The 27023-nt window shown below is 43.5% G+C and overlaps 1 protein-coding gene across 3 annotated transcripts in view; it reads right to left on the reverse strand.

The window, feature by feature from the left end:
* Positions 1-7058: 7058 nt before the first annotated feature.
* E(z) (histone-lysine N-methyltransferase E(z)) overlaps positions 7059-27023 on the reverse strand; it is a 57919-nt gene continuing 37954 nt past the window's right edge. For all 3 annotated transcript variants that reach the window (XM_065425881.2, XM_065425880.1, XM_065425879.1), the window contains exons 10-17: positions 21961-22148; positions 17783-18044; positions 13661-13774; positions 11414-11475; positions 11261-11356; positions 10246-10327; positions 10009-10174; positions 7059-7331 (exon numbers count right to left, since the gene is read on the reverse strand). In XM_065425881.2, coding sequence (XP_065281953.1) covers positions 7271-7331; positions 10009-10174; positions 10246-10327; positions 11261-11356; positions 11414-11475; positions 13661-13774; positions 17783-18044; positions 21961-22148 — 1031 coding nt within the window. In that variant the 3' untranslated portion in view covers positions 7059-7270. The remainder of the gene's footprint in view (positions 7332-10008; positions 10175-10245; positions 10328-11260; positions 11357-11413; positions 11476-13660; positions 13775-17782; positions 18045-21960; positions 22149-27023) is intronic.

The following is a 27023-nucleotide window of genomic DNA, read 5'->3' on the forward strand; positions in this document are numbered from 1 at the left end:
GACCGAGCGTCTGGCCAAGGGCCTAAAATAACGTCCTCCGACAACGGTGCGCTGTCGAGACGCGTAAGGTCCTTGACCAACCTATCACGCTCTTCCACAAACTCAGGGCAGTCACAAAGCACATGATCACATTGCACACCTCACAGTGTGGAGACTCGGTGCGTCGCATGAGGTGCACGTATCCGCGCGTAAACGCTACCCCCAGCAGCTTATGGAAAAGTGATAGGCGAGAAATTTTACGGCGAAGCGCTAAGTTGCCCAACTCAGCTTTATTCTTTAACGAGGTGACGCTGGTGTAACGTGAATAGTCTGAAAAAATAAATCGCGCAGCAAGGTTTTGTAAGGCTTCGATGTTACTGATGATATAAGTTTGTTCGGGATCCCAAATGGCAGACGCGTATTCTAGTTTAGGACGGATTAATGTTGTGTACTGTTACGTTTCGCCTACGACGCGCGGTATGCCGGCGCGGATTCAACGGACGCCGGGGCTTCGTTCAAAGCGGCGGACATTTTGGCCGCGACGCATCCCCGCCGAGCGCGTCCCAGCATGTTTCAGTGCCACGTGTCTTCGTGTGTGTGTGTGTGCCCACGCTTGTCAAAGCGCGGCAGCCGGGGAGAGGAGCTCCCCCAGTGTGAAGCGAGGAGGTCTGACCGGCGCCGGCCCGGCTGATGCGTCACCTCCTTGTCCCAACGTGTCATGACGTGTCTCTCAGCGTGTCTGAGCCCCACCGTCACGTGACCTAGTCCCGTGACCTTCCCTCTTGCCCTCAACTCCGAAAGTATAAGAGCAGCTGCCCCCCGGACGTCAGGAGAGAGGCTCCGAATTCTTCAGTCGAGAAGCGTGCTCTCCCGTCTCTCCACTTCGGTCGACCTGACCGGCCGCTCTTTTGCGATGCTAGAATAAACAAGTTGTTCTGTTAGCAGTCGACTCATGCTTTGCCGGGACCTTCGGATGCTTCCAGTGTGCCCCAGGCCGCCAGGCCAACGCTACCCTTGGGGCTTGCGACCCATTTGCGACAACGGGCGCCAGCGGTCCGATTGCAATAACGGGTGTCAGCACTGAGGTTCCAACAGTACGCTAGTTTTTTAACATACATTGGGGCTTCTTTTAAGTTATGTTTAATAAGTCCGAGAGTACGGTGTGAAGAGGCAAGGGTAAGATTAATATGATTATTCCATGATAAGTTTGACTGAAGATTGATGCCAAGGTACTTGTTGTAAGTTGTGGCGATTTCCACAGCGTTGTTATCAAGGGAGTAGGTGGTTGGAATTCGTGATCTATTGGTGAAATACATGAGTTTAGTTTTGGAAATATTTAATGGCATTAACCAATTAGAACACCATGCACTAGCCTCCAGGTCAGTTTGTAGTAAGTGGCTATCAGTGTTACTTGTTACACATCGATGAAGTACACAATCATCTGCAAATAGTCTGATTTTGAATGACACGCAACTGGGTAAACCATTAATATAGATTAGAAAGAGTAAAGGTCGAAGTACGCTGCCTTGTGGAACTCCAGACGTAACATCAGCATAACATGAGTTGGAATTGTTAACTGATGTAAACTGAATTCTATCTAGATTAGAAAAAATCGGTGATCCAATTAATCTCCATTAGGCTTCCGTACCCTTCATTATTCTAAGAAATCTTCGTAATTAACCTTAATTGCTCTGAATACCTCTACAGTGCTCACTATATATAGTAATTCATAAGCATAAAGTCAGGAGTCATAAAAAAAAATCTCTATGTCTGCATGTATGCACGCACACACACACACACACACACACACACACACACACACACATATATATATATATATATATATATATATATATATATATATATATATATATATATTATTGGGGTGTATTGAACGGTTCAGATGGTAGCGTCTGTTCGTAACCGAGAAGGCAGGTGACGCAGAGCAGGAACAGCTGGTTGCCCGAACGGCTCACACTCGTGCTAAGCACTGGCGATCCGGCTGGCCCGCTGATTGCACTGCAGGCATAGAACAGACGATCTGGCGGGCCTTGTCCTTGTGCTCTTCTCCTTCATTACAATATATATTATACACAGTAGAACCTCGTTGATACGTTAACGTTAGGTACGTTTTCCCGGCGCCAACGTTCGCAATTAAGAACACAAAAATTGACCCAATAGAATTGCGCTCATTTTTTACCGGTTCATACGTTTCCGGAAAACACGATTTTTCGGCGCCAACGTTCAGTACGTTGGAAAACTGCGATCGTATGACACGTTTTCTGGCAGCTCCAGACCGGATCGCTACCGAGCCCGGGACTGATGCATCGCATGTACCCCGAGACATATATATGACCGATAAGTGCATAGTGCCGGACGGAGACGCAGATTATACGCGCACCTTTTGGGACTACGTTAAAAATTCAGACGCAAAATCAAGAATGATCCCACCGCGGCTCGAGGCAGCCGCGAAGAGCTACGACAGAGACGAACAGCTCTGGGCCGTCCAGCAGGTCCTCGAGGCGCTCGAAAGGCAGGGACCCAGCGAGCCGGCAACGGCGAGCGCAGACCCGCGACGAGTAACGGCGACTTCGTAGATGACGTAGGCCCTCGTCGGGGCGCGCGAGCGCCCAACTGCAGGCACAGATAAAGTTGGCGCCAATCCAATCCAATGGTCTTTATGTCCCATGTAAACAAGCAAATGCGCAAGGTGCGCGCAATCGAAAACAGTATATAGCTGTCCGACACGGCAGCAACGGCAGCTTCACCTTATTCGCCCGCTCGTCTCCGGGGTCTTCTCCGGGGTCGGCGGACGCGGCATTCACAGCTATCGCCACCAATCCTATTACGATAAGCATCTTCGCCTATGACAGCGCGTAGTGCCATTGTTAGAGTAGTGCACGCTTCGAACAGGCGATAACCAAGACGTGCCGCCGTTCCCTGCTGCATACTACGAACGTATACGTTTTCCGGCCGCTAGATCCTATATGAAAAAGAAAATGTGCGAAGCGCGCGCGATCGAGAACGATATATAGTCGTCCGTCTCACGTGAAATCGACGGCGCGCAGTTATTTCGGTACCAGCAAATCTCGGCCCGGGTCATCGCACGCCGCATTCACAGCAATCACTGCCAAACCTATTTCAATAAGCATCTTCACCTACTTGTTTTAAAGCGTGTGCTGCCTAGTGCCACTGGTAAGGTATTGAACGCTTTTAGTAGGCGATAATCCAAACTCGCTGCCGTCCCCTGTTGCAAGCTGCGCGATATGGGCATCACGTTTCGCTTCGACGGGATCCCGCGTCGCCCACCAGCTCGATTTCATCTCGGTTTCCTGTCGCCCTCTTAAAACACCATGCAAAAGGAAAACAAAACATGTCTCGGGCCGCTGGAGCACCGCTCGACGTGCGTCGGCGTCTCGTGCCGCAACGATCCACGCGACGCTTCGCATTACGTCGATGTTACCAATAGTCGAGTGTCCATATTTTTTATTTCGGATGGTACGTTTTCCCGGTTAGTACGTTCCCCCCAACGCGTGTACGAGGTTCTACTGTATAGATACCCCCATAAGATCTCATCTATACTTATGGAGTGCATATCAAGGTCGATCCAAATAGGTCACAAAGCTTCGGGCAAAAAGCGGTTCAGAACAAATTGTCACTGACATCAGCAAGGGTGGTTATGGGAGCCGCGATTGAAGCGCGACAATGTTTAGGAGGTACAATGGAAAACAAAAAAGCGTTTTTTAATTAATGCGAGACACAGTTGGATGCATTAAACAAAAATAAAATTCCTAATAAATTTTATACATGCATGACAAGTAAAAAAAAGACAACTCTATTTCATTTTATCCTTATCAATAGATACCTTTCTCCAGCGCCCATCATTAGAAGTGTGTTGACGTCGCGATCACTTGCAAAGAATGTAGCTCTTGAAGTGTGCAGAAGGGCGCGTGTAAAGTTCACCTGTTAGAATACACTCCCCTCACACGTGCTTTGCTTGTTGGCGTTTGTCTGAATTTGGTGACGCAGGTAGCTTCATTGTTTCTCAACCTGTTCAGTCAAAAGTAGTGAGTTACGACCGCCAGACAATTGCTTACTTTAGTAGTTTTCGTGCGACTGCACAGGCCAACGAGCTTGGCAAGCGACGATAGAACCAGCACTCTACACCTAAAGCCTTCGTCAGCCTCCAAAGAACGTATGCTCTGTTCAGGGGTGCGATTTCGACACCTGTACGGCTGACCTTTTCTTGCATCGCTTTCCGCGCTGAAAGCTCGAAACGCCCATCAAGTCAAATGGCGGTGCACTTGAATATATAGCTCTAATGGCAGGCCACCAAAACAAATTTCGTGCCTTTGAGAAGAAAATGACATCACTTCCGTTTTTAACGGATATGACGTCACATTCTTTTTCTTCCGCCGGAAGTGTTCCCTCCTCACACAGATGGCGCTAAGCCCCATGAACCACCAATGAACTGCCATGTTTTGAACATATGAGCTTCTATAGAATTAACACAGCAAGCTGGGCGAGTTGGTGACTGAACATATTCCTAGGGGTGGGCAGCGCAACCCAAACGAAAGACAAAAGGAAGTGCACGATACGAGCGCTCATATCGTGCACTTCCTTTTGCCCGGGTTGCGCTGCCCACCCCTAGGAATATCTTCTATGGAAGCTTCGCTACAAGGTATTTTTACCTTGCGCATATTGTCTCGTTCATTAAAGACAGGACGGACAATTTCCGAGGGAAGGAGTCTTAGAAAGAATGCTTACGTAGCAACACAAAATTTCAGGACACTGACGAGATAATTTTTCTTCTAGGTAGGTGCCCAGAAGGAAAAGGTAGGTGCCTCGTTAAGCGACTTGTTTTTCTTGAGCTTACGTACGACTTGGCACTTTGACTTTAAAGCGAATTAAGCTTTCTTGCAGAGTTCCAGGCACTTTTTCATACATATCTAGAGCCTAACGCTGAATGCCACGGATGCATGCTTCAACAAGCAGCATAGAACACCCTTTCTTGCGGGCAAACCAGCGCGTTTCGATCCGGAGTTGCGCTAGAAGAAACTGATGAATCAGAAATGCGACGCTATAGATCACCAATGAAAATTTGAACAAATATATGTTGTACTGCATGTAAATATGTCTCTATAACATTTATACCTCGAAAACAACACTTCATATGCTTCACGAGCCAATCACACCAAGAATGCTTTGCTCTACGTAGATGTCGACCAGAGTTGAGTGTGCCTGTCTATATATATGCATACATTTTTTTAATTTTGTCATATAGGTTACTCTAGCTGTTATTTGCTCTGGGATTTGTCATCAGCTTGTTTATCCCCACTTAAGGTCAAAAGCCTCTTCCATGCAGTGATACCATTACCTCCATCTTCAGTCAATTACATGCGAAGCCTGGATATTTTCTTATTTCATCGCTCTGCCAGCCTTCTGCTCCTTGCCTGTTTCCTTTCCCATGAGCACCCATTTTTCTTTTCATGCTCTTGCAGCTTCAGCGGGATATCTGTGGCAGAAGTCGGAAACCATAGCTATTGCAGCGTTGCCATGGGTCACCCAAAACGAGCGTCATGATGTCATTATTCTTACTATCATCATGAAGAAGTTGGGAGCTCCATCACAGCATGAGGGTCTTGCCGCCGCTGTCAGTCATCCTTGTTTCTGTATCACCACCAGAGTCCCAAATAGTATACGCAGTATTATGCACCACTAAAATTCGATGTATGCATTCTTTTAATGAATGGTACTGCGCATTCCCACGTAATGCACCACAGTTCTGCACCACTGCCAAACCAGATTCTGCACACAATGCAGCGGCAGTATACAGTCGCAGAGCAATTTTTTGGATGCCTTATTTTCCCCCCTACCTGCTCGACACAGCAGATTTAATGTGACTGATATTGAAAGTAACATTGTGTATGATGTTGCAAACATGGTGTTTGTTGTTGCCCATGTTTAAGTCACTCCACCCCTACCTTCCCTTTCGTTGGCTACACATAGGCTGTTTCATCGGCCGGCCTTCATGTCCTTATTGCCATAGGTTTAATATATAGTAAATCTGTGCTTCTTGCTATTGTTCAGCTGCTGTGAAGACATAGTCGACTAAGCTCCACATAAGCACTGGCAAAAAACCACTGCTTAGGCCTACCGATATTCCTCTATGCCCAGCCATAGCCATTGTGGACATAGTCGACTAAGCACCAAATAAGCACCGGCAAAACAGTGCTGCTTAGCCCTAGCAGTATTCCTCCGTGCCCAACCATAGCCACTGTGGAAAGGTGAAAATTCACCGCCTGCCAGGTTGGTGGCAAGTCGTTGAGGGAAGCTTGCAACTAATAAATGTTTGTAGCAGCAATATTTATCGGCTATTGGAGCCGAGATTATGCGTGCACGGCACAGCCGTACATTCGGGATTTGGTGTTAGGGTTCGTCAGTTCCTGCCAAGGTCTGTGCACTAAATGAACGAAACAACAGGAGCTTGCGTACAGGCAGACAGCCACAAATTGCAATCACCCAAAATGGCCGAAACTAGCTTTGTTGAGCTGCCAGTCGTGCATGGTACATCCACACCTCCCAGCATTGGAAGGCCACCGAGGCCTCTTCTACCATCACAAAATTTAAAGCTAATTCGCTTAGTGGTTATAGCAACAGCGGAGTCGAGTTTTCCTTGATTCGGACTGCCAGAATATGCGGACATTTCGTGGTCCCTTTCGTGTTCCAAAGTTGCTCGGTGACTGCACCCACTCTACTGCCACCTCGCGCTGATTACAATAGCCTGTAGGAGGCTACATCGGTGACTTACACCAAACCCCATTAAGTAGGTTGTTGCCAAGCTTGTCTACACAGTATTTTTTGCTAGCCGTATTATAACCGATATTTTGTCTAGCACAGCCACGTTTTAAGCAGCATCTGCATGCATGGAGTATAAGGAGGGTAAACCGGAGTCGGAAAAGGCCACATTATATTTCGTACTGCAGTATAAGCAGTTACATTATAAATGGTCTAAAGTTGGCCTTCCTTCACGAAGTGAATTACTTCTACATATTCTATTGTCTGAGTGCAGCACAGGAAACAGTAGAGAAGTGCATTTAATGGATGAAATAAAGCCATGTAGCACACAGCATTGTCAAAAACAATGATTTCAGAGGGCTCAGCTTAACATGCAAAAAAGCGGGACAAAATTGTGCGTGCCATAATTAGGTCATGAATACCATTTGTTAAGAAGCTATTTACAAAGTGACTACACAAGAGATGCAAAGGTCAACAAATCCTGCAGTGAAAATCACAAGAATTCCAATTCTCTCTCAATGCCAACAAACTTGAGCTGTTCAGTAGGCCCATATCTGTAAAAAAAAAGTTAAAAAAAAGTGATTGTTTACTGATCCTGAAATATTCCTATCAAATTTTTTTTAACAGGAATACAAATTCAGCAATAAAGATACAGATGAACATACACAATCAGGACTTACCCAAGAGTTGGCAAAAGCCATTAAGGGAGCACTCACAAAAAATTTTGTTTCGTTTATAGCCCAAAGCCCATGTGAGTGATTCTGTGCACAATGGCGCTGAGCGATCGCTTCGAGCGACTATACAAGCTGTCATGTGACTAACTCGTTTGTTCTTGGCCCTGGATTGCACAGTACTGGAAATCTAGAATTTGTCACTCTTTGCCCAGAAGTGCTATAAGAGACTGGCTAACAGCGCGAAGCTGGAACAGAATGTACATCAGTGACGTACGACTGGTTGTCGCACGGAACAAGCAAAAGACCGAATTTTGACATGTGCAAAGGAGGAAACCTACTGCAAGATGTTCAGAAATATTTTAAGTTGCTCTGTACAGCAAAACAAATCAACTTAAATTATTGGAGCATGCATCATGCCAGTTTCGGTGCACGTTTACTGCCCTCATACTGGCTACACTGGAGGCCATATCTCTCACACGGGGCTCGACTTGTAGGCAATGTGCGGACGCAACAGCCATCTCTCTTGCGTTGCTTGTCGTATCGCCATTGTGCACTAAAATCACGTACACAGGGTTTAAAGTACTTCTCTTTTTGTATGTTTAATTGAGTACCTGTTGACCCAGTAATTACACTATGGTGCTTGAGTTCCTCAAGAGTGCAACAAATAATTACATTACCTTTGAAAGTGACCAGTTAAATAGCTTGCCAAGTGCAACACAGCTTTACATGCAAAAAAAAGATGTGTCGACAAGACCACCTGATGTGGCAGGCTTGCAATATAGTATTGTTTAACAAGATTAAATACTCTGGTCATCTAAGGATACACAACAATAAACAATTCTAAAATGTGAAGCTGCACATGCATTTGCGAAGGTGAGGCAAGGACAGCAACTCCGCACTTGCAACTAATCTTGACGATGTGGAATTGCAAGAACAACCTTAGTTTTTCACAAATTTGCACTCAAATCGCTACACAAGAATGAAAGGCGAGTGGCTGCTTTTGCTCGTGTACAGCTCGGCAACCTTTAACTTGGTGCATCAGGCTTAGCCCGTGAGAACTCCCACAAAATCACAACACGTCTTTCCTTTTGATGCGATGAACTTTCTAAATTTGTCCTAGGGTCTTAAACACCCACTTATCCAAGATAGCACTCCTGCATTTCTAGTTACACAAAAAAGGCACGTGTGAGCACAAGAAACGCGAGTAGCCGTGTTGTCTGCTAGCACAGCATTTCAAGTTTGTCAGTTTCACCATCAGCAGCAATGCTCAAAATGGTGCTAGTGGCGGCATACAATGGCTGCCCGGTGCCAACACCTGAGCAAACAGCGTCAGAACCCATGGTGTCATGGCAAGCTCATATGAAACTTCAGGACGGAATAACCACCAGCCTTATTTCTTTGCATTTTTCCTGGCTTATTAAGCTTCTCAATTTGCAATTGCAGAGATACAATTTAATAATACAGCTTAATATGCTTTCAGATAGCAGAGCAGCTAACCAAAACATGTAACACGAGAGTTACCTCCAACTAGTCAATAGACAAAAAATTAATTTTAGTCATCACAGGTGAACTTACTGTATATGTAAGCCCATTTTACTGATCATTTCTGGCCAACATAAGAAAATGCCATTACTAATGTACGTTGTCTTACATTCTGCAACTAGTTTCTACTTGACCTAATAGTTCTGCAGAAACCCGCAAGATGGAAAGAAGTAATTAAAAAACGAAAAACGAGAAATCCACTCAAACACAAAGGAAGGGTTTCCTTTGTAGCACTTAGCTATGTTTGGGTAGATGTCTCATTTTCCCTTTATTAATTAGTTTCTACTTTTCAATGACTTTTCCAAGCTTCTGCTTAATGACACTATTTAAACCAACTTCAACAAATTCAGAATTTTATCACAGAAGTGAATATTACGTAATTATACATGTTGTTGAATGCGTGCACACTTACTATGCATGAAATTCGAACATTTAATGTAGCAGTAATATATACGAGCACACTTAGCATTTGCAAAAAATGAAACTGCAAAACCTTGACAGCATTAATACTAAAATAAGGAATTTTAGCTCTAATAATGCTGCCATAAGTGTGATTGCTGAAAACATGGCAAAAAAAAGGACAAACTTTTAATGCTGATCTTCGGCCTTAGTACGAGTTTGCTCAAGAGCATGCAACATGTCCCAAAGATAGAGATATCACCTCATTCTAATTGATAACATCTCCAATGTAGAATTTGCAAGAATGGCTGTGGATTTAAAACACACTCACTGAATAATATAACTGCTAAAGCATTGTTCTTGAGGTGCTTGAGGACATGTTCATCTATTAACGTGGAACAGACTTTGAACCGCAACCACACCCATGAAAGAGGACAAGAAACAACCAATGAATGCTGTTCCAAACTGGTAGCATAGCAGCCCTGGATCACTGACATAGACTTTTTTATACTTTGACAGTCTACTGAAACCTCCATGCAAATAAAGTATGTGAAACTTGGTCATTTACTATCCATACCTTTCAAGAAGCGCACAAACAACTACAAGAGATGCTTACCTGTAGTCAAAGAACAACTCCTCACCAGACTGAATGTGCCGTTTTGCAAAAATGCCAATGCGGTGGTCTCCATTCACCATCATCACTTTGGCATAACAGTTTGGGTTAATGGAATGGTTGGCAAACCGAATCTTATTCCCCTTACGAGTGGCATCCACAACAAAATCTACAAGAAGAAAGCATCATTGCAGCCGTCAACATCCATGCAAAGGCAATTAAAGTCCAACTTGTCCTTACCATTGTTCAGGTTGAAGAGAAAGCTGCACATGTACTTGTCATACACTTTTCCTCTACGATCGGCTTCATCTTGTGAAATGATCTAGGATTAAAGTTACAAGCCAAATTAGGTGTGCTATGACTGCAGCAAAAAGCATGCCTGAAAAAAGCAGCACATCCATTGTTTTCTCTGGCTACACCAAATTCCACTGGGAACAGTATATATAACATGTTGCACTCAAATGGTAGTGAATACAATCAGTCTTAATCTCAGACAGGTGCCTTAGATGAATGGCCTTAATATATTGTGATCAACTCACTGTGCTAATTAGTGCACAATTAACATTACTGCAGGAACAACACAACAATCTACAGAGTATTCATGTGTAGGTTAAAGGAACGCAATTAAATGTGAAGGCTAAACAGTATGATAACATTCCTTAGTGTACAGTCTTAAGGTTGTGTTATTGACTCAACAGCCAGAGTTCTACCACACAACAGTGTTAATCTTACGTAAATATCAAAATATGTCCAATGTATTTGCTTTCATCAATGTCCTTTTGGGTTTTCTCATACTACTAATGTCTGAGCCTTACCACACACGAATGGACATGCTAATGTTTTCTTTGTTTTTTTTTACACTGGCTTTAGAGATGGAATGTCATTTCCACACGGTGGGGCGGAAATGACATTTCCGCACACCAAACATTTCATTTTCATGCTTGTGAATGCAGGATTCTGTGTGCATCCCTTCCACACCATGACTTTTTATATGATTTTTAATTCAATTATGGCACACAGTCAAACCACCACCTAGGATTTTGCAATCAGAAGTTTGCATGGTTACCTCATTGGGTTATGTTTGAGATGATAAACCATAAAAGTCATAAATTGCTGTTGTTTTTTCTCAAATTATAAAGGCAACATAATTTTATAGCGGCAAACATTCTAGCAGATCAGCATGCATTTCTGCTACTTCAATAAGTTTCTCCAGTGGACTAACTATTAAGGGGTAACAACCAGCTGTGATACTTACCTCTCCACAGTACTCAGATATGAATTCATTTTTTTGAGCTGTCTCCTTCAAGAATATTCCCCAGCCAGCAACATCAGATGGTGCCAGCAGCAGGTGCTGAAAATGTGACTTGTTCTCAAATCAGCATCTTGAAAAGTGGTGTCTATAGCTTACCTTTCTCAGGCCCCTCTGCACACTCACATTCTTACAGGAGATGTTTTGAACATCAAACTGATCTGTATGAAGAGAAAATTGTGGCACCACATGCGTAATCAAATAAGGGTATTTACCAATACCCAAATAACTTCCACTAAAATATCCTGATGGCTGCATCCTGTTGTTAAAGGGACACTAAAAAGCAACACTAAATCAGTTCTGATTGGTGAAGAATTCTTTTGAGATCCTATTTTCATTTTCCTTGTGGAAGAAGACTGACCACAAGCTCTCATGATTTAAGCACAAAAGCCAATCGCAAGCGAGGTGGTGCTGATATTTGTTACAGTGTGTGCTGACATAGCTGGAGGGAACCTTTTGCTTGGCCTGGTTTCATTACACTGGCTTAGCTTGCAAGCATTGTCAAAAACAGAGGTGGACAAGAAAACACTGCCTGCAAAGTACTTGCCAAATGGCTCTTTCCTAGAGCAAAGTCTGTCCCAAGTGCACACAGGAGACAGGCTTTAGAGATGGAATGTCATTTCCACACGGTGGGGCGGAAATGACATTTCCGCACACCAAACATTTCATTTTCATGCTTGTGAATGCAGGATTCTGTATGCATCCCTTCCACACCATGACTTTTTATATGATTTTTAATTCAATTATGGCACACAGTCAAGCCACCACCTAGGATTTTAATCGCACACCAAAGAATACTGCAGTGATAAGAGCTGGGAGTGTGCCGACGCAACTTGCTTATTCTGGTGAACTTTTATTTTTTGACGCCTCTGAGATATAAAAAATAGCAAAAGCACCATTTTTATGAAAATGAAATGGAACATAATTAACTGAATGCCAGCACAGTCAACAAAGCATGACTATATCAAAGAATTGCAAGGAAGTTATTGACTCATGGCTTACAGTAGTCCACGCCAGCCCTGAGCAAGACGCAAGCCATCTCAGCTCCGCATTTTACAAAGAAACTGAAGATCTGGACCTCAAGATAATGGTGTGTTGCTTTTGTTCGCAATAAGCATGGTCCTACTGTATTACTACCAAATTTTTTAAAAGGACCTAATAATACTGAAGATATAATGGGCAGAAACTCTCCCCATTCCTCCTCAAGGATTAGCCAAGAGTGGCAGATAATTTTGTGCGTGATGACATTAGGAAATTTGGAGGCATAGGACGAAGTCAGCTGATGCAAGCAGGGTTAACCCCTGGAGATTGCTTACAGAAGCATTAATTCTCTAATGGAAATAAATAAGTAGATGATGATGGCACCTACTGGGAAGGAGACCAGAGAAAACACTGAACTCAGCCCAGCCAGTTACAAGATGACAGTAATGATGGCTGAAGACATGGCCACTGCCATAGCATTTCCGCAAATCACAAATTGTTGTAATATCTCGCACTATTTTCAGAAACCACAGATATTAAACATTGCATCTTTGTTGTAAACACATACCCTTAAGTTTGCGAAGCAAACGCAGTAAAGATAAAATATGAGATCTACCATTTTTCACAGATCGCAGATTACAGTTCAATGTCAGTGCTCGTGCCCAGTGGCTACTGGATTAATTGGAATTAGCATAATGGTACTGGAACATTAAAGGAATACTAAACAGAAACACTACATCAGTGGAGACTGATAAAGTATTCTTTGAAAATTCTATTTTTTTTTTTCATGATAACACTTTGATTATTACCAAAAAAATTTAAGTGAAGGTTTTTTTTTTTAAATTTCTCGCTGAAACTCTAGCACCGGTATGTCAGTGTGACATCACAGATTTCGAAGTATTTTTTCATATTTGGGCCACATTGGCTCAGTAAAAGTTTCAGAAACTTGTTGTGCCCATTCTTTAGCTCCTTTAGAACACAATGTCGTCTATTTTTACTGATAAACAATTAACTAGGCCCTAGCAGATGCTGCCAAAATCCATGACCTCACAGCTAGCTGGTGTGACAAATTCAAGGCAACGTCACCACAAGTCTTTCCTTTTTTGTCCCATTTCTGTCTTACTAAGCCTCTTCTCGCGATAAGAGTGGATGGATGAATGGATGCAAAACTTTAATAAGGTCCTGAGGTACGTGACTCAGCGCGCTGCGGGCCGCTCCCACGTTGGGACAGTCAGGCCTTGCCGGACCGCCGCATCGAGTGGCATTCTTGTTATTGAAAAGGGGTAATTTACCAACACAGGTGAAATAATTTTGCTTTTTAGTGCCCCTTAAAAGGATGTAGCCTTCCGAATTTAGAAAACGCACCGGCTCCACAAGTCTGGCACAGGTCAGGGTCACACTCTCGCACAGCCAGGTAACAGGGACATTGCTTGGTGTTGCACTGTGCCTTGCAGCGGCACCCTGGGAATCGCTGCTGACCTGTAAGTGTATCCAACAAACAAGAATTTATGTTAGAAAACACACATTTTAAGATGTTTTATAATTCTGTCAGTACAGAATTAATGAAACAGGCTGTTTAAGCATGCTATCCTGGGTGTCAAACCGAAAAAATGCCACTTCAGTACGGGTTCAGAGCTCTAACTTCTTTCCAGTTCAGTGAAATATAAGAATTATGACAGTTTGCCACAGTAAACTTTATCTTGCCCTATGGTCATATACTGCATAGCGCTACCGACTTGTGGGGCATACACGAGTTTTGGCAGGAGGTGAAAGAAATGCTTTCTCTCGCAGATGGGAGGCCGAAATCAATGTTTTGTAGATGAATATCAATGAAGTTTAAGGTTGTATGCAAATGCACAAAAAGTGCATTCACATTGTTCACAACCTCTCAATGTAGGAACATACTTCTGCATACTTTCACCAGGATCATGTATTGGATGTCTAGTCTTTATTTTAAAAAAAATGGTCTGAGAAGGCATTTTTAAAATTTAAAAGTGACCGCGAGAATTTTTTTTTATATACACCAATACCACGAATAAATGAGCTTTAAGAGCTAGGAACTGTGTTGAGGTGAAAAACAGAACTACATAATTACGGCACTAATCATCTCTCTGTGCACTCAGAAGAAGATCAAAGCTGTATTTCTCAGATTAGTTATTTCTAAATGCGATAATTTTGTTCTCTTTTATTACTTTTCTTTTGCTTTGGCTTGTCAGTGCTCAAAATTGCCAGTTACATAAAGACAGCCATCTCAGGTAGTGTCATCAGGAGAGTGTGCGGTATGCAATGCAACGTCTTGACGCTTCCCACTCCTGTGCTCCCTCTTTCCTATGTTTCCTTTTATTGTAATTCATACAGAGTCCATAGAAAGCAGAAGAAATTTATAGGGGTTTCTGAATAGCAAAATTCTCTAATCGAATTGAATATGAGTGCTATTTGAGAAAACAAACTCTTGAGTATCAAATCAAATCCGTAACAAAAAGCTTGTTTACATTATTTGATACCTATGCACCGTGATACAGTTTGATCACAATACGGTTTATGAAAACAATACTAGTGAAAAAAAAGAACAGGACATCCCAAATGCAGCTAGTAGAGGGTAGTGGTTGTTGAAAGAGCAAATTACAGCACTGTGCATCGTTTTGAAGGAATCCAAACATGGTGCAATTGGTCAGTTAATAAATTGATTTGTCTAAATCGAAGTAGCTGCTTAAGACTAGACAGCTCAATGGCTAGTAAATATTGTGCATAAGTGACCTCCTCCATGTGTTAGTTCAGGAACTCAATCATCTGTGCAACAACAGCGGTCCTGCTAAGCCAGAATCATTTGAAGAAGTCTCTATTTGCGTCAGTCTTTTTCCCTGTAGACTGCAAGAACTGTTGTTTTTCCCTTGCAGTATTAGAACAAAATGGATATTCAACAACTCTGAATAGTGAATTCTCGAATCGGGCATGAATAGAATACACATCCATACTTCAGGGTGTGCACGAAACACACTGACAATGGGAGGACTAGACGACACGTTGTGCTAGTGTTGCCAAGTCCTTCCTTTATCCGTGTGTTTTGTGTGCAACCAAAAATTTAACGCAGCACCTCTACCATTTCTAAGGAACTACTTTATTATAGAAGATTCCGAGCCATGACGACTATGAGCCGGGACGGCTCATGACGATGATGCGTAGAGATAAAGATGGTGCAAATATTGCGCTCACAGTAGGAACCAACTCACTCAGCTTTCAGTTTTTCTGCCGAATAGAACAGCCAAGACTATTTGATTTGTATTCAAAATTTCGAATATTCGCACAACCCTAGAATAAAATATTCTTCCAAGATGTGTAAGCATGTGATGTATAAGACTTATTAACAGAAATTGCTGTTTTTTTTTTGTAGACTTTTTTCTTTGTACACTTTCTACAGCATTTTTTTTTTACACCTGCTCGAAGCACAATGTGCCGCGCTTGGATAAGCTTCTCGCGTTGATGCAATTGCCACAATTTTAGCTATGGCTTTTTTGAAAATGAGCTGCTGAAAACCAGCTGAGGCACCTTGATAAGGATGAATAAAAACTTTTTCTCTACAACACACATTTTTAAAAATAAATTGTGCAGACACGAAGAAATTTTCATGTCAATAAAAAGACAGTTACTGTATTTACATTGATATAGGTTGAACACGAATATAGGCTGACCTCTATATATTGAACTTGCCTAGAAGTAAAACATAATTCGAATATTGGTTGACCCATACAGTTTTAGAAGAACAAGTAACTTGTAACATGAAATACCTTTATTTAACACAAGCTCAGCTACTAAATCTCACTAGTTGATGCCAGAAGCTGCATCCTCATCAGAAATCACATCACATCTAGCGGCGCATTATTTTAATTGTGGTAGTACACCTTTGTTTGTGGACACAAACATCCTTTCAAGACACAAATGCCATACTACATGTGAAATAATTGAGACCTTTCACATTAAAAGATTAGGAGACTTGCATTAGCCAGGCATCAATATCACTTTGTAAAGCAATGAACGGGGCTAGTTGGTGGCGCAATACAATCATGATTAATAGCACTGTTAGACAGTGAAGTTGAATATCTTGTTCCCTAATTTCTGATAAGTTTATTTGTTTACTGACATTCTTTAGAACATGTGATGTTTCTTTGCTTGGGTTTTTGCAATCAATTATATGTTTTTATTGTTTCAATAAAGATTCAGTTGAAAGTTAGAGCTCATCCTGCCTGTTTCTAGTCTTTGTCTATGTCCCTTCGCGCTAATAACTAGTGAGAGTAACTACTGGACTGGTGGTGAGCAAACTGTGTCATATGACATAGCACAGATTAACCTTGTATTACACAAGTTACAACTCTAAACTCGTAGTCTGTAGCAAAGAAAGAAGCCAGACAGAGACATTTTTACTGCGTTCTTTTTTTATATAAAAGCAGGTCAGGACAGTGATTCTTCTGAACCACGAACAAGAACAGTTTTCACTAAACACTGCGAAAACTTTTTTTTACGAAACTGCACTTGGGGCAGAGCCTTGCACTCACTAAACGTGGTCAGATATGTTAAAATCACACATATTGTGCCCCGGGGATGATTTGCAGAAACCGAAGGAGGTTGTACTTTGCTTGGAGGTGCCAAATGTGAATTTAACCATGGCACGCAATGAAAGCACATTTCCCGTACCATTCACAACCATTGTTACTGGGCACTGAGAAGGTGACGGTGTCCATTAGCGACCACAGTGTCATTATTACAGGAAGCTGTGCTGATGAACTCGGGTTTTTATATTTTTCAATGTCATTGACAGACTTTTTGCTCCCCATGTGTACTGCTGCCATGTGCATTTCACATTTTATTTCGTACTACCAGTAGCGAGCTGCCCTAACGGCGGAAGTGGGGGCTTCAGCAGCAAAAGGTGATACTGCAGTGTCTATGAAACAATGTTTCGGCAGCAACATACAATTGGCACGGCTGAGTTCAGAAGTGCAAGCGTCTCTGCCAAGGTGGCCATACCTAGTCACCAGCACAAACCTATGTTTATTCCCATACTTGCACATAACGCAACTCGGGAGTAGCAATGAACCATTTATTTATTGATAACTCATTTGGTACCATAATTTGAGCCATTCCATGCTGAACCGGTAACCTTTATTCCTTTTGGTTTAAATTTAGTTCAGGTTCAGGCGTGTTATAAAAATATCAGTTTGGGTTCAGGTACAGTTTTCGGTTTGACACATTGATGCTATCATGCTTTAGGTAGTCACGCAGACTGTTAAAGCTTTAAACAATGAGTTTGAGATGCTAACAGTATTTTTTAAGTAAATGTACATGCACCATTCATAATTACTGCATTGGCTACATGATGTATGCACATCGGGCCTATTTTCATATTTGCATATTCAGACACTTCCATGCTGTACATCCCTGCACTTACATAAACCAGCCGTTTAATATAGGAGAAGGTATGAGGTGAATACGTACAGTCCGAGTTGCAGTGGCAGAATTTTTCACAAAAGTTCTGCGCCATGACACAGGGACAGTTCTGGTCACAAGCTTGGCCTGGGTGGTTGCACGGAGTATAGTTGTACACGTGATTAGAGGAACTGTCCTTTTTCAGTTGGATCTTGCGACAGTGCATGGACCACAGCCGATGTTTTTTCTTCTTCTTACGAGGTGGCGTGCTGTCATGTACATGCTCTTCAGGTGGAAGGTCTGCAAGTTCTCGCTGTGCAAAGGCATATACCTGAAAAAATGTTACTGTAGCTTCAACTACTGACAGGTACATGCTTCATACCTTAAGCCTTTAGAAATGACAGAGGCAAGACCTCCGGCTGTAATGACGCCACACACATAAACGAAATGTAAACCTATGGTTCACATATGACGAGAGCTGTCTGTACAAGTTCCAAACAAAGCCATAGGTGGTTTGGAGTGAAGCCCATTTTGTTTTTTGCCATGTGTTTCCACCCTATTGCTAAAAAAGTTTACACAAAATTAATTTTTTTCTTTCATTAATTATACTTATTCTCAATGCATTTTGTACATCTACATAGAAAATAAACGTTGCTTTTGGGTATCTATCTATATATCATTAAAGGGTTCACACAAGCATAAATTTTTTTTTTTTTTGTCTTCCTTCAAGAGCGAGTTCTTGCTGCAGTTATTAGCTCTTGGAAATGGCAGCCCCACACTATCCTTACCATAAACAGGGCCAGCAATATTATTTTCCGACTTATTCATATGTAATTGTGGTTCTAAGAAACCGTATAGCCTGGTTGTTACAGCGTATCAATTCTTATGTGTAGGATGATCATAAGTAGGTTAGACTATGCTTCACACTCAACTTATGAATTTTCCTGCTTTTACACTTAACATTGGTCATCTCTCTCTCTCTCTCTTTTGATGAATTACAGCCACTTGGGTGGCAGCTGATGACTTGGACCACTATGATACTCTTTAGGCATAGACATGGCACCTAATGTGATCAGACAAGACCACCTCATCCTGAATAGTCCTAACATGTGACATACTGGATGCCTATCAAGTAACAAGCGCAACAGCTGTGCAGGAAAAAAAGTGCTCATTGAGGTTCAAAGAGGGGGCGGGGGGGGGGGGGGTGAGTTCCCTCTGCACATGCCTGGACTATTCCATGGCAGTGGAGGAGCCATAATTACTCAGTATTCCCAGCTGGTCGCTTCCTTAGTATTGAACGAGCACAATACTGCTTAGCTTCAATGATCTGTTGAGAACTGGTGTTTTAAAGGGCCCCTGAAACGGTTCGGACAAATTTTGTAGGCGCATAGGGTACAGCTTAAGTAGAACATTCGCACCACAATTTAAGTGAAGCGTTACGTATTAATGGAGTTACAAGCGATTAGAAGTTACCCTCCTCCCTAGCCATGCCTTTCCTCCTCAACTCGCTCGCCGAGCGAGCGGCGCTAAGCTCCTCCTTCACTGGTCCTGCGTCATGATGCGACGTCACATCATCCACTTCCGGCTGTTTTGGAGCACGCCTCCTCCCGCGCGAGACCTCTCCGCTAGCCGCTTGGCCGTCGACCGAGAGCTATCGAAGCAGCGTGCGTTGCGAGCATTCTGTCGTAGTGCCGAAGGTGTCCGGTATTCCGGTAACCACAGGCAAGCTGGTCATTTCGGCAAATGACTGGTGGCATAAACTCAAGCTGATGAAGGAACTTCAGCGTAGACGTACGTGAGCAGCCTGATCGGTCTGCACGGTCCAGACACTTGTTGGCGCAGCGCTTAACCAGTCAAACAAAGCGCTAATATTGCTCTAACCAAGTGCAAAACATTTTAAACATTTATAAGAACAACGTGTTGATGATTACACTCCTGCGAAAAATACAAACCAGCAGCAAAGAAGAATGCACTTCGTTGCTGCTACTGTGTATGGTTGAGCTCTGTGCCACCAGGTGGCTGCACCGTGCAGACCATTCACATTTGCCTTTCTGCTCATCTCATGGCTCATCCCGCACAGCCAAGCGACCAGACCCTGTCCCCTTGCGCTTGTGTTTGCCCTAATACCGGACTCGCGAAACGCAATTGCGTTAGTAATCTTCCGCTGTAAAGTGACGGCCACAAACGCGCAAATCCTGGCGCTGATCGGATAGCGGCAGTCCGATGCGCAGCAGCCAGTTCGCTCGTATGCTGCCTTGCAGAGAGACACGATGTCGCAGCTTGACATATTGCCAGTTGCTAGGTTCGCAGTCCACAAGGCAACAAAGTTGAATCATAGTGCTCACGAAAAGACTAAGACCGACTCTGACCGCGGAGCTCTCGTCAAAATGGAGTACGTGCAACACAAGCAGACGACACTTGCTGTGCGCCGGAAGTACTTAAGTGTACTGAAAAATTGTTCTTGTGCATTCTCTTTATGTTACTTTCTTTTTATAAAAACAAATGAACTAACATTCCAACTATTACAAAGATCATTTGTTTACCATAAAGCTGGAAAAATTATCGATCACGCGCCCTGGTCAGCCAATCGGATAGCTCGCCCCACTGACGTCATATGGGTGATTGCCGTCATATGGGTAGGGGCGGCTTAAAATTCCGCCGAGCAGCGTGCAGCGATCGGCAGCGATGTGCATTTTTAAAACCTTATAATAAATTACACGCTTTACACGGAGCGCTTAGATGTGTCAATTAATGATCAGAAGGACCTACTCTAACGACTCCGCACGTTTGTAGAAAATCGTTTCAGGGTCCCTTTAAGGATAATATGGCTGATGAGAGCCATCATGGCGCCAATTACCTTGAATTTTTTCTGTGACTACTCCTCTCCTGAGGACGTATCCTGCGACGATCGCTTTCGGCGACAGTTTCGCCTCGGCGATAGTATCACCGAAGTGAATCGTCACAGAATACCTCAGGAAATATTCAGGAAACAAAAAGTTCTACAAACTAACATTCGCATCAGTATCCATTGCAAATAGCCTCTGTTGTGATGGCAAGATACACACAAGATATACCCACAGACTTGTCATTTTCTCATGCTTTTCACACATCCTTCAGTCCACACCAAGAACTTCTTTTTTCCAGTGACAATAATGTGAATTTCAGCTAATATAAATCTATTTTGATATAGTGGAGAAGTACCGTATTTATTCGTATCTAACCTGGTCTCGATTCTAAGCCGAACTCCGAAATTCAGAAGGGCAGAAAATAAAAATTTTCCTCATATGCAAGCCGACTGAGATCTTTAAACAGCAGCTTAAGGAAAATAGCTTTATAAACAGTATCCAATGCCAGCCATGGAATTGTCCCGGCTGACTCGCCGTCGACTTCGCTGGGCTCATTGTTTTCATTGTCGTTGCTGTCTTTTTCATACAATGCACAACCTTCAGTGCCATCAAGTGCACTCAAAATGCACGCCTAATTAGGCCTTTTACGATGTCATCCCAGACTGCGTCAATTTTTCGTTTTATCCAACGATGCACACTTGCCTTGTCCACGCTGGTTTCTACTGGCTTAGAGGTTAGATGACTGCGCAGCCGTCAGCACAACTTTTCAGTTGAATGCAATACAATAATGGCACTGCTTGCTCAGTGCCATTTCACCAATGTCTGGCTATAAGTGAATGTCAAAGAAAAACAGAAAAAAAAAAAAATTCACAAGCCTGCACGCCCGCACACCACGGACTCAAAGCGGTCAAAATGGCATCCTTTCTACGGTGCCTTGATCCGCTGCCCAGCAGATTGCGATAGCTACAATGTCTTTTCATGGTGGCCTGAGAGGAGTGGCATTTTTTCATTTTAATGGCTCTTAACAAAGTCCTCTAGTCTAAGCCGACCCTGGAGCTTTGTAACTTAGGTTTTTTTAAAGAACTACCGGCTTAGATTAAAATAACTACAGTATTACACATGCAAGAACAAGCACTATACATTACGGGTAAACAGTGTGAAAAAATATAAAGATCAAAGAAAGACTCGACAGGTGCTTCCAGTCCAGTCTTAATTTCTTGTAATTTTTTTCGTGCTGTTTTCCCCGAACAAACCCATACCAATAGGCTCAAAATAATTTAAAGCACTATCCAAAATAACTTTTCACAGTTTTTAGACTTGATTGCTATCCCCATCGTTAACAAAGATTTTTAGTTTTGGCACTACTACAAACGCATTAGATATTAACTAATTATGGCTCACTTGTGCACAGGTCTTGGTAAGGATGAGTGTAGCAAGTGCACAGTAGTTGCCATAAAAAACTCGCCAAAGAACACGGAAAAGTGATTGCTCAGCTCCAGACCACTCTTCCTGAAGTTCCTCTTGTGATGGCTGCACTACAGGTTCAAGTGATGCAAGTAGACGAGCCGCTTTGCCTTCGAATGATTTCCCTATAAGAGAACGTTGCTGGATTGGTTAAGAAAAGTAGCACAACACTAACATCATGCAATGGTAATTGTAATCAACCCAACGTTTGCGACTCTGTACTGCACATGTGCTTTAGGAGGTAGTTCTGCGCATTTCTGAAAACTAGAGGTGTGCAAATAATTGAATATTACCAAATCAAATCAAATAGTGAATGTTTGAACAATATGATTTGCGAATTGAATATTTACTACTTGATTTTTCAAATATTAGGACTATTCAGAGAAACACCCAGAGTAGTCAGTGGCTTAATGTGCGCTGCCTTTCCACGGTGCACGGTCTCAGATGGTACAAGGTTGACTGGTCAGCAGGACCGATCAAACTGATAACGCAATGCTAACAAAGGGAACAGTGACATAAGCAGTGCTCATTTCAGAAAGTGCAAAAGCATCTGCGAACATTCAGCCAATTAGCCGCCAGAAGGCACGCAAATCCTGTCAGATATGCATGTTCACACACATATATTCCTGCAGTTCCGAGCCTTCTGTCCACACACATTTAGTTTAAACGTTTAGATGAACTTAATACGCATGACCGCGGTCCCAAACACAGTTTTAACAGCAGTCAGTCAGGCCATTAGGCCTAATCGGTGTTGCTTCGTTTGGCGTAGGTGACTAAAGTTACAGCTTGATGTCAAATCAACTCATATCTATTCACAACATCCACACAGTATTTGAAAAGGCAACAAACCGCCTCGCCAACAAAAGCGACTATACAGGATGGCACCAAGGTTGTTCACGGCCTCCATCTTTGCGACACACCGCACAAAGGCCTCTCGTTCCCGACACCGTTTGTAGACGAACGTCGATCTCAGTCTTTTTTTTGTAGCTTTCAACAAACCCTCACAAGTTTAGCTTTGGGTTTATACAGTGTTCGCAAAAGTGTGCACCAACCACCTAGCTTCAGACATCTGCATGGATGCACACTGAGGGAATGCTGTGGGGGGAGGGGTTGCCTTGCAGAATTTGCCAAGGCCCTCTTGATTTTGAGGCCCTTCGACAGGAGGCAAATGACGCTGACCAAGGCAATGAAAAGGTCCCTGCTAGTTGCTGTCTGCATGACCACGGTCAAATCGTACAGCACCAACGATGGCTACACGCTAAGCGACAATTGAGCCATATGATGCATGGTTTGTGCTTTCGTCTGTCACACAGATTAATCTGCAAAACCCATGTCCCCATAAAACTAGGAGAATCCTTCAATATTTTGGAGGACAACTGAAAAGGAAAATTTGTTATGCAATAAAGGATTGGCATACCACAGAGGTCTACTATGAAACTAAAAATTTCATAGGACATTCAGTACAACATAACTTCACTACTTCAGCTTCATAGGGCAATCTATTCTATTCCTTCTATTCAACAGATGTTCCAGTGATTAAAAATATAGATACCGTATTTACTTGAATCTGACATGCAGCTTTTTCCCGATAAAATGGGTCCAAACATTGCATGAGCATTAGAATAGAGTATGACCCTAAATCCGCGTTACCATATCACCATCGGCACTAGAAAAATGGCCTCCTCGTACGCGCTTCTAGCCTCGCTGCTGTAGCTTCCTCCATGTGTATATTTCAATGTTGTACGTGTAACCAGGCGCTGGTGTAACCTAGACTACCGCCTGTCTTCCCGTTTTCTGCATTTATTCAATCAGCATGGAAGCGCCGACTGTGAAGACGTGCCGAGTCCACCATGATGACGCATCTAAAAGGATAGTTATCACATGCGCAGAGACGGATGGAAATCGAGCCGCATCACAGGCTTTCGGAGTTCCCGAAACTTGCACGCAGGACTGACGCAAACAGGAGGAGGATATTTTCACCAGCAAAGCAACAAGGAAGGGTTTCAGTGGACCGAAGCAGAGCTGCTTTGCCAAAATAGAAGAGCTGCTCGCGGAATACGTGCATGGAGCAGCGAGCGGCACAGCGGCCTTTGAGGACTGATCTGCTCAAAGTACGGGCAATGCAGTTAGTCCTACAGAAAGGGCTAATGTGGAGTGACTTCAAAGCGAGCAAGTGCTGGCTATCAAATCTTATGAAAAAAAAAAAGGGCTTTTCTCTTCGGAGGTGGACAGGGATATGCCAAAAATTTCCCGAAGAATATGAAGAGAAATTACACAGTCTTCAGCGGTACGTGTTGAAGTTGCGCCATTGAAACGGCTACCACTTCGGACAGATTGGAAATGCCAATCAGACGCCTCTGTACTTCGACAAGCCTGCCACCACAACCGTTGAAAAGAAGAGGGCAAAGCAAGTAGCGTTTTGTCTTCCGGCAACGAAAGAACTAGTCACCACAATGCTTTGTTGCACTGCAGATGGGCACAAGCTACCCTCGTATCTTATCTTCAGACAAAAGACATTCCCGAAAGGAATAGTGTTTTCAAGTGGCGTGATTGTGCGCACAAACGAAAAAGGTTGGATGACCACGGACTTCGTCGCTGACTGAATTGATAACGTTTGGCGGAAGAGACCCGGTAGCAGTTTGGGTTTGCGTTTGGCAGACCCAAACTGCAGTTTGGGTCTAAAGCTTGTGCTCGACGCATTCAGGTGCCACCTTGACCAGCGCATCAAGGACAAGCTGGCTGCATGCAACATCGACCTTGTCATGATACCCGGCGGCATGACATTGCAGCTCCAGCCGCTCAATGTTTATTTGAATAAGCCAGTGAAAGATAGGACTCGGGCACTCTACGCCGAATGGGTTGTCAGTGGCTGCCACGAATTCACGCCCGCCAGTAAAATGAAGCGTGCCTTGCTGCAGGACCCGAACTGACACTGCCTCAAGGGGCGTCTGGAGGGTGATCTGTTGACAAGCTACAGATTTGTCCTCAACTACTGCAACACCACCAGAGGTTTTAGCCTCGTTGCAGTCTTTACGATAGATTATGTACTGATGTAGAAAGTTTGTATGGGTTTCAGATGTGTCTCTTGAACACACAGCAACCTTGGAATATGTTTGTGTGATAGTTCTCTAATGTCGTCGAGGTTATGTAGAAGTCCTCGTACATCCCACTGTAGTATTTGTGCTTCCATTATGATAAATGTGTTGGGTGCTGTGTGTTTAAGAGATTAAGATTAGTTCATGGGCCTTTGGTGGCACCGTGACGCGAGTTTTGTCTTTTCTGAAGCAATCGAGAGAGCCGCGTCGCTCCTTAGGCACTGGTGGCGCCGTCTTGCTGGTGGTTGTGTCCATCGCCTTTTGCGAGGCGCTGGACAGGCGCTCTTCCGAGCGCTTTGTTTGATGTGAAGGCCTCGGCACATTGGACGAGGCCTTTGAGGCCACCTGCCCGGAGGTGGATGGCCCCTTCTGCTGGGGTGGCGGAGCAGCGCTGGCTCCAACCGCCGCGGGGGCAGATGGCTTAACTGCCGACTCACTGCTTGTGGATCAGTCAGCCGCCGGAAGCCGTTGTGTCGCTGCCCCCTGACGCGTCACATCGGCAAAGGTGTTCTTGGGCAGGTATGAAACCCGCCTGCGTGCCTGCTTGAAACTTATGTTTCCTTTGACTTTGATTGTAACCATTTCCTTTTCTTTCTTCTAGGAAGGGCACAACCGCGAATATGCGGCGTGCTCCCCATTACAGTTTACACAGTGGAGAGAGTTTTCACAAGATTCAGAGGTGTGCTCATGAGCACTGCATTTCACACAGGTTTGGCGGCCTCGGCAGCTCTGTGAACTGTGACTGAAACGCTGGCATTTGAAACATCGCAGGGGATTAGGAACGTATGGCCGAATACGAAGCTCGATATACCTGGCCTCCATGGACTCGGGCAGAACACTTGTTCCAAAAGTATGTTTGTCCTCAGTTTGTCCTAAGTATGTCCTCAGTTTTTACTGATGAACCGACCTTAGATATCCTTCCCGTATCTAAGTTTCCATTTTCACAGATGCCGCCCGTTATCACTACACATATCATAAATCTTATTGAAACACTTAAAGTTCCAAGCGCCCTGGGACTGGATAATATATCATCTAAGATACTAAAATGCACCAACGACATATCAAGACAGTTTCTGCAAATAATATTTGTGCAATCGATTGCTACCAGCTCAATTCCACACGACTGGAAGCTGAGCAAGGCGGTACCAGTTTTAAAGCAGGTAACTGTTCTGATCCTTCTCACTACCGACCGATTTCACTGACATGCATTGCTTGCAAACTACTAGAGCATATAGTATGTTCACAAGTTGCATCTCACCTTGATTCCAACAGCTTCTCTTTTCCCAGCCAGCAAGGTTTCAGATCCGGTTACTCATGCAAAACCCAACTTTTCCATTTCACAACCGATCTTCACCTAAATTTAGATTTCTCATTTCAGACGGATGTCATACATCTTGACTTCTCGAAAGCTTTCGATAGTGTACCTAATCAGCGCCTTTTAGCCAAACTTTCATGGCAGTGTCTTGATCCGCTAATATTAACATGGATTCATTGTTTTCTATCCGGTCGTTGTCAATTCACCGTTACTGATAATGATCATTCGCCCACAACTGAAGTTCTTTCTGGTATCCCACAGGGCTCGGTGCTCAGCCCACTTTTGTTATTAATCTTCATAAACTATCTTCCTTCCAGCATTTCATCATGCATTCGTCTTTTTGCAGATGACTGCATTTTATATCGCCACATAACCGCATACAATGATCAGCTGTTGCTTCAAAACGACTTAGACAGAATTGAAGACTGGTGTTCGACATGGCTAATGAAGCTGAATGTATCTAAGTGCAAATACATGCAGGTAACCCGCAAGCGCACTAACCTGAGCTACGCATATTCGTTGTACTCGACCACCCTTTCCCAAGTTGAATCTTAGCGTTACCTTGGAATTCACATCACCAGCAAACTCAC

Source organism: Dermacentor albipictus, chromosome 1 (assembly GCF_038994185.2).
Source record: "Dermacentor albipictus isolate Rhodes 1998 colony chromosome 1, USDA_Dalb.pri_finalv2, whole genome shotgun sequence".
NCBI classification, from domain to species: domain Eukaryota; kingdom Metazoa; phylum Arthropoda; class Arachnida; order Ixodida; family Ixodidae; genus Dermacentor; species Dermacentor albipictus.